This window comes from Magallana gigas, chromosome 1 (assembly GCF_963853765.1).
Source record: "Magallana gigas chromosome 1, xbMagGiga1.1, whole genome shotgun sequence".
Lineage (NCBI taxonomy): Eukaryota > Metazoa > Mollusca > Bivalvia > Ostreida > Ostreidae > Magallana > Magallana gigas.
Genome location: NC_088853.1, coordinates 27,791,420 through 27,807,349, shown reverse-complemented (window position 1 = coordinate 27,807,349; position 15,930 = coordinate 27,791,420). Strand labels below are relative to the sequence as shown.

At 35.3% G+C, this 15,930-nt stretch overlaps 1 protein-coding gene and 1 long non-coding RNA gene across 2 annotated transcripts in view; both read right to left on the bottom strand.

Moving 5' to 3' along the window:
• Positions 1-15,930, bottom strand: part of LOC105336714 (uncharacterized) — a 408,324-nt gene that overhangs the window by 144,214 nt on the left and 248,180 nt on the right. The gene's annotated exons all lie outside the window — the stretch shown is intronic.
• On the bottom strand, positions 1,128-14,913 carry LOC105327076 (uncharacterized). Its single transcript, XM_034465489.2, has 11 exons — positions 14,669-14,913; positions 9,184-9,217; positions 7,897-8,055; positions 7,427-7,539; positions 6,044-6,161; positions 5,191-5,408; positions 4,682-4,729; positions 4,227-4,338; positions 3,619-4,002; positions 3,431-3,475; positions 1,128-3,313 (listed from the first exon to the last, which is right to left on the bottom strand). Exons 1-11 carry the CDS (start codon positions 14,765-14,767, stop codon positions 2,265-2,267), a joined length of 2,379 nt encoding a protein of 792 aa, XP_034321380.2. The 5' UTR covers positions 14,768-14,913; the 3' UTR covers positions 1,128-2,264.

Here is a 15,930-nt window from a genome sequence, read left to right as displayed (position 1 = left end):
TAAAGAGAGCAATGCATTCTATAGCCTTGGGACATAAGTGTTTTCAGAGCAAACGTTTCCTTTTCTGGTGGAAATTTTGGGCGCTTCTTTTGCATGAGGCCTACATGTAATTTCACATGACCATCCAAAAAACATATATATATACGCGGACAAAAGTACGTCTACAGTATATTGACAGTTATAAATTTGCAAATATAGTAAAATATTTGAATTTCTCTCTCTCTCTCTCTCTCTCTCTCTCTCTCTCTCTCTCTCTCTCTCTCTCTCTCTCTCTCTCTAACCAAAACCAAAGGATATTTTGTTGATAAATTTAATGTGTAATGATTTTTGAGAGTGTTTTTTCCCGTTAGCTAAAAATATATTGATCTTTACATATCGCATGGCTTTTTTCCCGTCTTTCACAGAAAAAAGCCCTGCTTGAGGATTTTCAGTGTATATTACTCAGATGCACTATCATCTTAAAGCAAACGGAACTTCTCGTGAACGAAAACATCCGAGTCCGCGCTTAAAAAGAACCGAGAAGTTACGATAGCGTTGGTAGCGAGAGATCGGAAATGATTGTGTTAACTGTTGAAGTAAATCTAGTGCGTCCCCCTTTTAGGCAAAAAAAAACTACTTGAACAAAATGTATTTATTTTCAAGATAAACAAAACAATTTAAAACAAGGTCAAATTTGCACAAAGATAACATAAACAATTTCTATTTATGTATAACAAATTTCAGATTTTAAAATTAGAAGCACGATTTTTTATCTTTCTTTTTTATATATTATAACTTGCAGCTTTGTGCATACACTCATATAATATCAATGAAAGTAAATTGTAGCTATAAATATATTAACATATATAAGAATAGCTGCCCTCCTTTTGCAAGTTAATTAAATAAAAAGAAATAAAGAAAAAAACATTATTGAGTTAATTTAAAACAAAAATAAAGTTATGATATGAAAAATTTCTTTGAAAACAGTTTAGAAAAAATACAGTTACTCTATTTTCATTAATAAAAAAATAACTATGATGATGTGTTTTTAAAATTTCAAACTCGCATCAGTATTACACATGATTAAAAAAAATAAATTTTACAAAATGAGTATGCTCGAATACAATAAAATTATTCGTAATTGATAAGGGGTGGGTGGGGGTGGGGTGGTGGTTTTTTCATCTTCTTGTGTATATATAGAAATGGAAGATTTCAAGTCTATTTAATACATGTACCTGCACCAAGGAACTTTTTATTCTACTCAAGATGCCCCCCCCCCCCTCCACCATTACAGGATACAAGTACATGCAGGACTATCTCCATTCCACTTATAATGCATACGTTCGGGGGAGGGGTTGTGGGTTTTTGGCAGTGTGAATATACTTGTGATATGTAAAATCTTATATAAGCCTTTTATTGTGACTCAAAAACTTTGGCCCCTGCAAAGTGACGACTTTGATAATTGAGGTCAACATGTATATAGAAGATAACGCGGCAGAAAAAAGGGGAAAGTTTAGAGAAGAAGAAAACATTAATTCATTCATGAATATTGTTGATTGGGAAAAGCTTGTGAAATATTTATCAACGATAGAGTGTGAGAGAGACAATGACAGAGGAAGGGACAAATTTCCGAATGAAAAAACGCCCCTCCCCCTTCTGCACACTCTCTTCGTTCCGTGTGCATTCTATTGGCCTGAAATGCATTTTGAAAAAATTACGCACTTTGAATTTTTTTTTCAAAGTGCGTTAATTTGGTGACCAAATTTCGTATTTTTTTTCAAAGTAACAGGACATTCTATGGGCCTTGAAGATCCTCGTCCTTCTTCCTGGGGTTACCGAGTGGGTTACCAAGGATATTTACAAATACAGGACGTTGCTGTAATTTTCAGACAATTTTTGTTGAGTGTGTAATGTATACCAAATTACGGATGTCATTTTTTGTTTTTTGTTTCATTGGTTGATTGTTTTCATTTTAAAAAACTTTTTTGTGCTTTTCTGATACAGTTGGTCGACGAATGGCGACATGCGCTTTAAACATGATAAAGTCTCCATTGAATATTACAATGTCTTCAAAATGTTTTAAGCACTTTCATTAACGAGGGCAGATACAAGCCTAATGATATTATAATATGATTTTACAGCTTTGAGATGAATAACAGAGAAAATCTCGTTGTACGTAAAATTAAAAAAAAATAGAAATCCATTCTTAAAATCATATCTCAATATTTCATATTTCAATATCTCATATCTCAATCTTTGAGGTAGAACAGCAGATACATCGATTTCTAGCAGCTTAGTCCGCCAACACTGTCCGCGTCCCCAACCGGAAGTGGTGGATATTCAACATCCGGGCTCTGGTCTTCATACGGGTCTTCCTCAATTTCCTCCTCATATCCGATCAAATTCTGATAACAAACAGGTGTATCGCTACGCCGATCGACCGAGGCGCGAAACATCAAGAAATCGTCGTTTGTCAGTGAAAGGGAGTCCTCGGGAAATTTCAAACTCGCTGCCATTGGTGGAGCGTTTCGTTCATTGAGGAACATGATGGCTTCCGACAAAATACTTCCTTCTACGTCATAGCACGAAAACGCTTCCGGTGGCATAAACCGATCTTTAGTGTCCACGCGCGAGAGCTCTCGTTGCTCTTCCGGTAATATCTCGAGTTCAGCGATAGTCTTTTTGGCGAGTTGATGCGAAGGGAAAGATAATGCGGTCGGTTTGTTTTGATGCGTAATCGGTGCGTCCATGTGGCATTCTGCTATTGTAACCGCAGCTATGCTAGCCTTTTCTACGTCGTTTTCGCACGGAGTGAAATCAGCCTCGTTTTCAAAATCGCTATGGATACCTGAGTCCATTCGACTGTAGTGTCTCAGCAACGCTTGATGTGATTCTGTGGTATCTGCTGTCGTCTGCTTGAAGGGAAGCCAAGCGTCGCGCGATTCTTGTAAAACGTTACTTCGGAGAAAGTTTAGAAAAATGTCTAGTTCTTTGTTCAACACATACTTGGTCCAGTACTGGATCCTTGGCTGAATTCTACACTCCTCATTTTCCGACTCTATCACGACGAATCGCTTTTGAATCTGAGAGAGCACCGAGGATGGTATTCGCCGATCCTTCAGCAGTCGTCGCTCAAACTGGGTAAACGATTTCGGCGTCATCCACAAAACGAAGAATGTGGAGTCCGAGGCGAGTTTCTTCCAGAGACATTTGTCGTTGAACATTTTGGTTTCCACGATGACCTCTGGTATGTCTTTGTTGATGGATGTAAGCAATTGTTGCGCATGCGCATTGTGCTTTGGGTCATGGATAATCACTATACCGGGACCGGAACCTAATAGAAATACGTGGATGCTTTTGAATGTAAATATATAGAATAAAACAATGTGCAAATCCGATATGATCAATCAAAAGATATAAAACAGAGTTACATTAATATCAAAGAACAAACCTTTATAATTGTTGTTGTAAAGATTAATGGTTCTGCAGCTTTTCCCTGAAAAATTCAAACCAAAAATATAAACTGATAAACAATATATACGGTTTACAAGTAGAGGAACAAAATAATTGAAAAAAGAGACAAAACAATAACAGAGAATGGGAGAGAACCAAACAATACGTCCACGAGGATAGACTAACCTTGTCGTTTGTAATTGACCACAGCGAACACGGACACGATGGCACCCAGCGCCACCGTCAGGACGGAGAACACACTGACCGGAACTTTCCAACTACTTCCGGCGTCCTCGTTCTCGCCTTTATTGCCGACTGCCTCCTCGAAGTTTTGACCCGTCTGGCTGTTGTTATCAGACACTTCCGGTAAGTCGGAGTGCAGGGCGGGAGTTTTTTCTTCACTTCCGGTGGATACCATGGCCCATGTGATGTCATCGTTTTGGAGTTGCATTTTTAGTCCGTTCCATTGCTTGGTTTGTTTGTGTGGAAGGGTGGCGATGTCGGGAGTATTAATTGACGTTGAAATCTCGCCCGTTGTATATTCTTTTGATGTCGTAACCACTGGCCGGGCTAAAAAGATAATTCAGTATGTGTTTAACATGTAAATTCATTAATTGCAGGTTAACAATGTATTCTGCTATTTGTATTTAAATTCAGTCATTTTTTTTAACAAGCAGCGTATATTGCACTAAAGATAAGAACTATCATGTCCTAAAACCAACTTCATTGTTGTCCTCATATACCGATATGGCTCCTCAGCTAAAAATAATACATAAAACTCAAAATAAACTTACTGTCTTCAATGATGAAAGTCGGTGTTTCCGTGCAGTTGCAAGCTTTGCACGCACCGAACCTCTTACAGCGACATCTGTCATGGTCACCTTTTAAATCATCATACGGTTCAACCTAGAAAAGTAATTCATTGTACGGATATAGAGATCCTTGCTTAGTTACAGAAAACAGGTTCATAGGCATGAATTGTAATCTAATCCTAAAGATTCATTATTGCACAATCAAAAAGTATTTCTGGAATCATCATTGTTCGTTGGGGGACCAATGTTCGTGGCTTTCGTGAGTAATCCTTGCGCGCGAATTAACATCCCAACGCACGCATATACAAACATTTGTTTTATATTTATTAAAATTATCCCGAATACATTACCAACAAAATTACGTCCCAACGATCTGGGAACATTTTGGTTACCCATGAACATTGAATACGAATAAAAATGATTCCACGGCATTCTACCTTGATTCTGTACATTCCGGGCTCAACTTCTCTAAATTTGACATATATCTGTAACCAAAAAAAAGCAAATTGACCTTAAAAAATCAACATATCTTGAAAGTTTGCCAATTTTTAAATTAAAGTCCATTTAATATAAGCGCATTTTATATTCCGTTAACTGCTTTTTTTAATTATTTTACAATAACAACAATAATTACAAACAAACATAAAAAAACCATAATTATAAACAAATATAATACGCCTTTCACCGGGAGATCAATTTCCTTCAAAGGGTAAATTAAATATAAATTCGATACTGCAGTATGCAATAAATCGTTATCAATGAAATACACTCGACATGACATAAAACACTATCGATAGATTAAATTCACTCGATATGACGTAAACATAATTAATTAATGAAATACACCAAATATGACGTTAGATAAAATAAATCGGGGGAAAGATGCTCGATGTGACGTCAATCAATCAAAAAAGATTACACACAGAATTGAAAAAGAAACACGCACCGATGACGACATGGCGAACTCCATTTTGGCGTGAGTCGTTAAGCGGCTTGTCATCCCCTCGAACCCGCTGTACTTGATCTGGCGGAGCTGGATGTTGTAGTACCGGATTCCGTAGGCGGCTGGAGCCGGTTGGAACTGGACCTCGACGATCCGGTCACGTGAGTTGTTAACAAACCATATCTTTGTGTACCACAGGGAGGAGTTCTCAGGCGGGTAGTCTTAAAAAGGATACATGTATACATTGTAATGTAAATTGGGTTATATTGACGATTTTTTCTTGAAGTTATTTTCATTAATAATGAAATTCGAATAATATTCACGCAAGGAACTGGGAAAAACATTTTTCGTAAAAGGGTGAATAGTTGGTTAAGATTTAGAAATATTGAAAGGAATTCAAATAACATGCGATTGTTTCATATGTACATACAAAAAATGTAGCGCAATGGACAGAAACCATGTAATGGTACAGTATCACGTAAATGGTGTTTCGAAATGAAATAGTTTACCTAAACTGATAGGGGAAGTCTAATGAAAAAGAGGAGGAATCTGGTAAAGATTGGTCTCTAGATTTGAGAAAGAGAAAACAAGAAGAAGAGATGTGTATTAAATAAAGAAGTTTGAGGAAGAGTGGTCCGTTGAGGATCGATGATATTTCAAGAGAATCCCTCAAGGTAGCCCGGAATTTGTTAAAGATAAACCCTGAATTTGTTGAAGTTTGTTGAAAAAGACTTGGTTGAAGAGGACTTAGTTGAAGATAAGTGGGTTGAAGAGCAGTTTTTTTTTTCAAAAGGACTCGGTTGAGGAGGAGTTGGTAGTAGAAGATTTTAAAGAAAAAGAATAGGCATAATTTTACCGATTGTTTCTCCTGCCAGGATAAAGCTCTCTGCCGGGAGTGAAGCTGGTGACTTCGGTAGGGCCCAGACGGAGAAATTAAAGCTCTTGGATGGTCCAAGGCGAAAATTAAACACACTCTGCAGAAAAAATACCAGAGATGTAGCTCAACTGATAACAAACCAACAGCAAGTTGTAAAAACTAATATCTTTAAGGAAGTTGGCACCTGAAATAATAGTTATGTCAATCATCCGAAAACCACTTGGATATAAAGATGGGGGCCTAAAATGTTCATTTATTTCACTTGTGACCCATGTCACATGCCTTTTTTTGGAAATATAGGACCCCAAATAGAAATGATAATTTTCCTGAAATTTTTGCTAAAATTTGATATAGAAATTTATAATTTGAAGAAAACAAACAAATATTTATAGTTTGAACTATTATTTACTTATGAATTTAATACAGTTTTAAGTTGAGCACATGTAGTCACTTTTTAAGTAAAATCTAAGTCAAAGTTTAAATATTCTTGCTTTACTGGTGGCTTCAAAGGCCAGTACTTAATGAACACAAGAACAGATGTTACAAAATTTTGGAGTAATCAGATTATACAATTTTAAAAAAAAAAGTAATGTCATCTTTCCAAAACGTTGCATACATTTAGACATACATTTAAAGTCTCACCTAAAAGTAAAACAAGTAGGGGCCATTTCAAAAATTTGAGATATAGCAAGAAATAAGGTAAATTAAGGTCAAAATTGGTGTCAATTTTTCTGAACTTCTATGAAATATATTTAATTATGCCAAACTATATCGATAGAAATATCAAAACATTGTTTAAATATGTTTTTTAAAACATCATCAATATATCGTAATACACAAACTATCTAGAAGTTTGGTCTTCACTGAAAATTAGGAAGCTAAAGTAACAGTACTCTAAAACTAGTGAGTTATGAAAATTGTTTATTTCCTTCTTGAAAACCTTCCGCCACAAAATATGGTCCCATTTACTAAACTGTAAAAATGTAATTTAAAAAAAAAAAATTAAATTTTTTTTTATTCAATATAGTTTATTATGCATTGTAAAATATAAATATACTACTAGAATTAAAATGTGATGCAGAATTTTCAGACTAGAGGTGACCCAAAATGGCTATCCAAAACCTAAGAAGCGAACTTCTTTAAGATTTTTTTTTAAATTTCCAGTTAAATCAAGAAATATCACAAATTTAAATTAAAGAAAAAATTGAAATTCGGTTGGTGTGGTAGAAAACATCTACAATAACCACAAAACCGCTATGTAAAATATTGATAAATTACATGATTCTATATTTTGCATATTAACGGCAAAATATCAGCGCATTCATTTCGCCGAAATTAGAATATAATTAAAAACATACTCACATTTCTCTCTGCCTCGGAAAATGTTCCATTCCCAAATGAAGTCACAATCACACACCTGGATCCCTCAATTGACGTCAGCCGCGCCTCAAATCCTTGGATCTCCGCCTCTAGTTCTGAAAAAAAAGTTGTTTTTATCATTTGATGTTATAAAGGGTAGGTACACCTTATTGTATATTGAAAATATGACTTTCCAAATTTTTCTATAAATTTATAAAGAAATTATGGATTTGCAATCTTTTAATTCAATTAATCAAATTGAAAGTAAATAAATTACCATAAAAAAATATGCAGTCGATTTTTTTTTAGATAAACAAAATATATAAATATATTATATAAATCCTTAAACACCTGTCTAGGAACAATTTTTCGGATGCCAAAATCACAACATTTTTTCTCGAAGAAAAATAACCCTTAAATTAAATGCGTTTATTTTGTTGAAGCGTGCATCAAAAAGACACCTCTAAATTTACCATTTCCAGGGTGAATAGTGACATTTACTACGGTAAACAATCCATATCTGTCTTTCATATCTCTGGTTTCTATGGTAACGTTTGGTGTTGCTATGGTGATGTTTTGGGAGTTGGAGTAGAGGACAGGGTATTGGCTTTGAAGAAACTCTGTAGTACAGTCTGAAATAGAAAATATATGAGTGAACACCAAACTGTTTTCGAGTCTTTCCGGAAGAGCTCGAATAAAACCCGAGCTCTGCCGGGGAGACCCGAGAAGTTGCGATTGTTGTAAAGTTGTTACTTGAATAAAATTTAAAAACGCTCTCAAACTGTAGGCAGATTACACTGTTTTTCTGACTCGATATATTCGATCAGATTACCTTGTAAGTATTTTAAAGGTTATAATTAATCGCAACTTTTCGCGTCTTTTCGGCAGAGTTCGAATAAAACCCGAGCTCTGCCGGGAAGACCCGAGAATAAAATGATTAACTTCGTGTAATTGTCTACAGTTTGAGAGCGTCTTTAAATGTTTCTCTACTTTACGCAAAGTTGGTTATGATATACATGCGTGTGGTTGCATTAATTTATATTACACATATTTTCGTTGATAAAGATAAAGTCACAGTTCAAAGTTAATTTACTAAAATTCATAGATAACGGAAAATCAGTACAATTTGTTAATCTCTACTTCGATGATTATTTGATATTCTCGATCAACTCAACAAAATAATTAATGAAAATTGAAAAAAAAAATAATGAAACCACAACAAAAACAGTTTTGATTAATCTATAAAATCAATATCAAGTAATACATTTCCCCTGTATTATGGATACCCATAATGCTGTGTACCGAATAAATGTAGACTTTATTTTAGATTTTCTATGTATGTACTACATAATTATTATTAATGTTATGTCGACATGTGCAGAAAACCTGAGAGACTTGAATCAATGAAGAAAAAATATATTTGGTGTGGCGGTTTTCAGAAGAAAAAATATATCAGAATATGATCTAGTATATATATGACACAACAAAACCACAGGAACTGACTAAGAGCAGAACGTCATTAAAAATGACTGTCTGAGGTAGATTTTTTGTACGAACTTGAACTTCCATCCTCTAACCAAATAAAAAATTTCAGACTGTGCAATTTCGCTCTGCACAAAGCAAGTTGAAATACTGTATATCACTGATCATTTTGAAAAAGCGTGGTTGCACGTTATAAAGCGAAAACGTTTATCATTTAACGAAAAATAGGGTGGGATGGGGTAAGTTGCAACTTGTCTAGAACTAAAAGTGTAACTTACCTGAATAATACACTGCTCTGCAAGACTTTCCCGACTGAAACGATAAAAAACATATAAATAATAAAATTAATTGATATATATCCTTATCTAACTCTTCCTTAAGGCTTAACTATTGTTTATTCGCGTGTGGGAATTTTTTGCGAGGTACGCAATAGCCTCATCGTTGCGAATATTTCTTGCCGCGAACTAGTTCATTCCATATGTTTGTAAATAAACTAGAAAGGTGTTGATAAGGTTCCGATCGCGAAAATAAGTCGTAGCGAACCAGTTTATATCAGATAAATCGCGAATTAACATCGTCGCTAATAATAGTTAGTTTATCGTATTTTGTGGGGTGCCAAACACGTGGGTTGCGGGAATCAAATAAGATGGTAGAGAGATAATTTTTTCATGCGCGAAAACATACACTTATACGCAAAGAAGTTCATTTCTTTAATATTGATAGCAAATATAAAATCTTGATATCTTTACTAATTCAAAAAAAAATAATAATTAGAACAAGAGGCCCATGGGCCACATCGCTCACCTGAGGAACAATAGGTATGATAAAGTCAGCTTAATGGAGTCATAATACAAACAATCTGGACAATGTACAATAATACATGTAGATCCTGTATTAATAAAATCTCTTTTTCCCCCATGGAACTCGGATAGCCCTGATTGCTGCCAATATTTACAAGAGCAGACTTTAATCACCGCTCCTGCACATATATAGGGACTCAACATTACGCAGGCAGGGATGACCGCACACCTACGCAACTCAACAGGTACCAACGTTTACGCAAGCAGGGATGACCGCACACTTGCGCCAACAGCTCAACCTAACGCAAGCAGGGAGTGCCGCACACATGCGCTAGAGAGGCCTGAACACCAGCAGGGATGACCATACATTAGTGCTCCGCCGCAACCACCACCAATACAAGCAGGTATGACTGCACACTTGTCTTAATGCAATACAAGGCAGGAATGACCGCACACTTTGTATCGAAGGTTAGAAAACACGTAGATTAGATAGAGCAGGGATGTTCATACACTCAATCTTTCCATACCTGTTCAAGTTTAACCCCAAACAGTCGCTTTATGCAATAGACACTGTCCCTATATATGTGCCGGCCTAAAATAATTCATAGTACCTAAAAATTGGAAATCAAAAATAAACACACTAATCCGGCCTAACCCCAAACTTCTTATGCAGAACAACTTATATACATTGAATATTTAATATTTATTATTGTATAAAAATAATCATCACAATAATTGGTTAACAGTGGATGCATTAATTAAAATAATCAAGAATCAATAAATCAAGGGCAATAACTCAATACAGTAAAACAAAAAGATTCTAATGAAAACATAGCTGCCTGCTTTAATTTTATAGTCATATCACATGTTGAGTATTGCAGTTCTCAAAAAGATCCTTTACAATTGTTTATATATGGGGTATTTAGCTACATCAAACTCTGAACCTTCTTGTGAGGCCGAAGAATTGTCCTGGAGCCAAAGTTTTAACAATTATAAAGAATCATCTTGCTGATTAGTTTCTGAGAAGAAGATTTTTAAAGATTTACTTTATATATTCCTATGTAAAACTTTAACACCCTCCCCTCCCATGTGGCCTCACCCTACCACCAGGGATCATGAATTTCACAACTTTGAATCTACACTGCCTGAGGATGCTTCCACACAAGTTTCAGCTTTCCTGGCTGTTTAGTTTCTGAGAAGAAGATTTTTAAAGATTTACTTTTTATATTCCTATGTAAAACTTCGACCCCCCATTGTGGCCCCACTCTACCCCCAGGGATCATGATTTTCACAACGTTGAATCTACACTGCCTGAGGATGCTTCCACAAAAGTTTCACCTTTTTTAGCTGATTAGTTCCTGAGAAAAAGATTTTTAAAGATTTACTCTATTTATTTCTATGTAAAATTTTAACACCCTCCCCTCCCATGTGGCCTCACCCTACCACCAGGGATCATGAATTTCACAACTTTGAATCTACACTGCCTGAGGATGCTTCCACACAAGTTTCAGCTTTCCTGGCTGTTTAGTTTCTGAGAAGAAGATTTTTAAAGATTTACTTTTTATATTCCTATGTAAAACTTCGACCCCTCATTGTGGCCCCACTCTACCCCCAGGGATCATGATTTTCACAACTTTGAATCTACACTGCCTGAGGATGCTTCCACAAAAGTTTCACCTTTTTTGGCTGATTAGTTCCTGAGAAAAAGATTTTTAAAGATTTACTCTATTTATTTCTATGTAAAATTTTAACACCCCCCCCCCAATGTGGCCTCACCCTACCCCCAGGGATCATGATTTTCACAACTTTGAATCTACACTACCTGATGATGCTTCCACACAAGTGTCAGCTTTCCTGGCTGATTAGTTTCTGAGAAGAAGATTTTTAAAGATTTACTCTATATATTCCTATGTAAAACTTCGACCCCCCATTGTGCCCCACCCTACCCCCAGGGATCATGATTTTCACAACTTTGAATCTACACTACCTGAGGATGCTTCCACACAAGTTTCAGCTTTCCTGGCTGTTTAGTTTCTGAGAAGAAGATTTTTAAAGATTTACTCTATATATTCCTATGTAAAACTTCGACCCCCCCATTGTGGCCCCACCCTACCATCGGGGGTCATGAATTTCACAACTTTGAATCTACACTACCTGAGGATGCTTCCACACAAGTTTCAGCTTTCCTGGCTGTTTAGTTTCTGAGAAGAAGATTTTTAAAGATTTACTCTATATATTCCTATGTAAAACTTCGACCCCCCATTGTGGCCCCACCCTACCCCCGGGGGTCATGAATTTCACAACTTTGAATCTACACTACCTGAGGATGCTTCCACACAAGTTTCAGCTTTCATGGCTTTCTGGTTCTTGAGAAGAAGATTTTTGAAAATTTCTCGAAATTGTTCATGAATTTCTAATTATCTCCCCTTGAAAACGGGTGTGGCCCTTAATTTTCACAACTTTGAATCCCCGTTGCCTAAGGATGATTTGTGCCAAGTTTGGTTGAAATTGGCCTAGTGGTTCTTGAGAAGATGTTGAAAATGTGAAAAGTTTACGGACAGACGGACGGACAGACGGACGACAGACAAAATGTGATCAGAATAGCTCACTTGAGCTTTCAGCTCAGGTGAGCTAAAAAACGAAAAATAAAACCTGAAACAACAATTTAACATTGAAAATATAAACCTTATAAAGGCATTCTTTCGTGAATTTTATATATGTTTCTCTTAATTACGACCTGATTAATTATAAAAATATATAAATATTTTTTAATTCTGCGATAGATGAATGTTTTAAATAGTTCACACCTTTCAATAAATAAGATTATAATTAAGATGAAAGATTTAAATATTTAAATATTATATATTTAATACTACAGAAATTCGAGAACGAAGTATTTCAGCTTTTTTTCCCTTATTAATTGGGGGGGGGGGGCTACTAGTTATCCTTGTGAGTTTAGTCGTTCCTAACTAAGTTTATTTGTTTCCACTTGTATGAATAATGAATCTTTTGCAGGGCGTTAATTGTGAACTTCCTGCCAAACGGAGCGAAGATACAACGTTTATTCGTCAGAATGAACAATGGTAAATAAAGCAAAAGCATCTATATAAGTAGTGTTTACAAACGTGTAAGCAAAACTTTGTTGTTTACTGAAATATTTACATTGTCCCAGTGTCTTTGAGATAAAACTACGAAGCGATTTTTTTTTTATGTAAAGTCCAATACAATGACTTTTTGATATTAAATAGTACAACTGACCTCCTCGCGCTAACATCCGTGCCAACGAGAGATATTAATATAAGTTGTAGACCTTGCTTATCAATCGTTGTAAAATAAATAAAGTTCAGTTCAGTTCATATTACAACTGCTGAAAATTATGTAAATAAGAAGTAATAAGGAATCATTTTTGGAACATTATGAGGTGATCAAATACGGTCGGACGTGATCAAATCTAACATAAAAGAAAACTTTGATCACTCCCGATCGTATTTGATCAGCTCACAATGCTAAAAGAATGAATCTATATTCCTTGAATAAATCATCTCGCTTTGCAAAATTGGTAAAATTCGTCTATGGATTAAAATTGTAGTCATTGTATTAAAAAACAAAATCGGTACATGTATTAGGAGAGAGAGAGAGAGAGAGAGAGAGAGAGAGAGAGAGAGAGAGAGAGAGAGAGAGAGAGAGAGAGAGAGAGAGAGAGAGAGAGATATTTGGATTTCCCTAGTGTTAATGCTCATTTTAAAAACCTGGCTCCATCGTCATCAATTTTCCTCAAGTCAATACTCAGCCTCAAATCTGAGGTTTGACCTCAGGTTTATGCACTTTTCTTTACAGGATTTGAGTTGAGGAATTAGTTGAGGGATTTGAAAATTTTTGTGACGGAGGAGCCTGGTCAATTTATCATTAGAGTAAATACCTATTGAAAGTGCATTGAAAAAATGCATCGTAATTCTGTTATAACAATGAAGGGTGCATCACATTTTAGTAGGATTGAGAGAAGGTCATGTTAATTAAACCTAAATCTTCCGCGTAAAACAATATAGGATGGTAAATTTTGTTGTTTACAAAATATATTTCTATCTGATAATTTTCTGTTTTTTGGTCTCTCCCAATGCCTCTCTCTCTCTGTCTCTCTGTCTCTCTCTCTCTCTCTCTCTCTCTCTTCCTGTCTCTCTCTCTCTATCGATCGATCGATATTTATCTATCCAGCGGAAATAACGACGATTTCACACATTTTCAAATAATTTTTTTTTAGAAATTCAAGAGTGCAAAATATGAACTTAAAATTCATATATGAAAGAAGTGTTTTATTTTCCACTTTTATCCATAGTCCTTCAATGTTGGTCATATCTGAAGCATGTTTCCAAAATGACTATTTTAAAATATTTAGATTTCGAATAATAAAAAAAAGACACTAATGACAAGATCTAAACAATAATTTCCCTTCAAAGAAGATGGTAATTAAGGCGTGTATATAATACCTTGTTACAACGCACTTAAAAAAAATTAGGCACTTAAAAAAATGTTATGATTTTTATTAATGATTAAATTTATTAAAGTGCATCAATTTTGGGACCTTTAAAGGGATTTTTCATTTGGTTCAAAACATCGTGCAGTGCCAGAACCGAAATTAATTGATCATCTAATGCATTACATGTTTTATATGGTGTAAAATGCATATGCTTCATATGCTTATGAACAAACATGATGAGAGCATCATTGAAGCTATACTAAAGTAGATATACATGTACATCGACAAATAGGGGAAAAATAATAATTATTATATCAAATTTTAGACAATGTTAGAACCGTCCATATCTTACGATTTAACCAAGAGGCATTTATTTAAGCTATATGATCCCCCATCTTCTTTTTATGTCAAGTTAAATTTGCAATTATCAGGGAAAAGTTAGATTAGTTAAATTTTAAATCATTTTTTTTTTGGTCCTTAAGAACTTACCGGAAGTAAGCGGCAGGTTTTCTCCGTCTGTTTCTGAGCAACACTATGGCCAATTAACGCCAAAAATAAGAAACACGCAACTCTGGCAAAAAGTCGCATCTCGCCGCACGTGCATTTCGAATAGAGGATTAAATATCTGTGTCATTCAGTTAAATATACGATTTGTTCATAGCAAACGATTTCAGATCTGGAGTGAGCAATTTATCAACAAAAGAATCTTCTGTAGTTAGGAAAGAATGCAGCTGTTTGTGTAAGACAGAGAAACATAATCATTATCAGCGGAAAACCCCGATCTCGGCCGGAAACCACCGATCTCTCTAACCGGAAACCCTCAGATATCTTGCAAACACCACTTGTAAGTCCTGCCGCAGACTTTAAAAATTAATTAACAAGGAAGATTATCTCTGGATTCTGACGTGTTGTTTACAGGTCTTTAACGTTACTGTACGGATGATCCTTTGGTTTATGTTTTAACTACCCCCCCCCCTTCCAAAAAAAGGGGGGGGGGGGCTGGGATTTACCAGGAAGTTTGATGGGGTTTTTGTGTAAAATAATCATAATCTTAACAGATTTCCGTGCTCACAGTCAATAATTAACCCCTATTTTTTACTACTTCATTTTATAAAAGTGATAGTTAATTAACGTTTAAGTTAGTGATCTAGAAACAAAAGAGAATGAAGCCAGATAGACATCTATCTCGATGGCAATTTAATTTTGAGTGCAACCTTCCCGCGTAAAAATTAAAAACAACAAATGGAATCCCCGGACAACGGACAAAAAACACCCCTCTCACCAATAAATAAATAAATAAGAAAAAAAAAATAAATGAAATAAAGTATAAATAAGAAAAAAGATAGATGCTTGAAAAGACAAATGTCATACAATTCTTTAAAGGAAGTGAACATGAAAAAATTATCAAGGGCTCAAATTTGTCTGTTTGATGTGTATAATGATATCTGAAAACCGTTTAGACAGAGCTTTCCTCAGTAAGAAGATATACCACTTAGAATAACTAATTCTTGCAATCCATGAGCGCTGCCATATTGTTAAAATCATTACCTCCCTGCTGGGTTATCTCTAAGCATCTAAGAGAGGGCAGCACTGATGCTGCCGTCAGTGAGACACATTGCATTTTCACACACGTTTAGTAACAGAGACAAGAAATCATATTGACGCAAGCGCCAAATGGGCCGCAAAAAATATAATTGTTGTATGAATCATTGGTTGTTTACATGAAAACACACCACAAAGAAGAAAATAAG

What these genes read in the sequence shown, in the direction of transcription:
- LOC105327076 (XM_034465489.2), bottom strand. Translation starts at nt 14,767, where the DNA reads ATGCGACTTTTTGCCAGAGTTGCGTGTTTCTTATTTTTGGCGTTAATT. An exon ending in CAGAGCAGTGTATTATTCAG is followed by an intron (nt 8,056 to 9,183) that starts GTAAGTTACACT and finishes TTTCTATTTCAG; the next exon opens with ACTGTACTACAGAGTTTCTT. An exon ending in TTTCCGAGGCAGAGAGAAAT is followed by an intron (nt 6,162 to 7,426) that starts GTGAGTATGTTT and finishes TTTTTTCTGCAG; the next exon opens with AGTGTGTTTAATTTTCGCCT.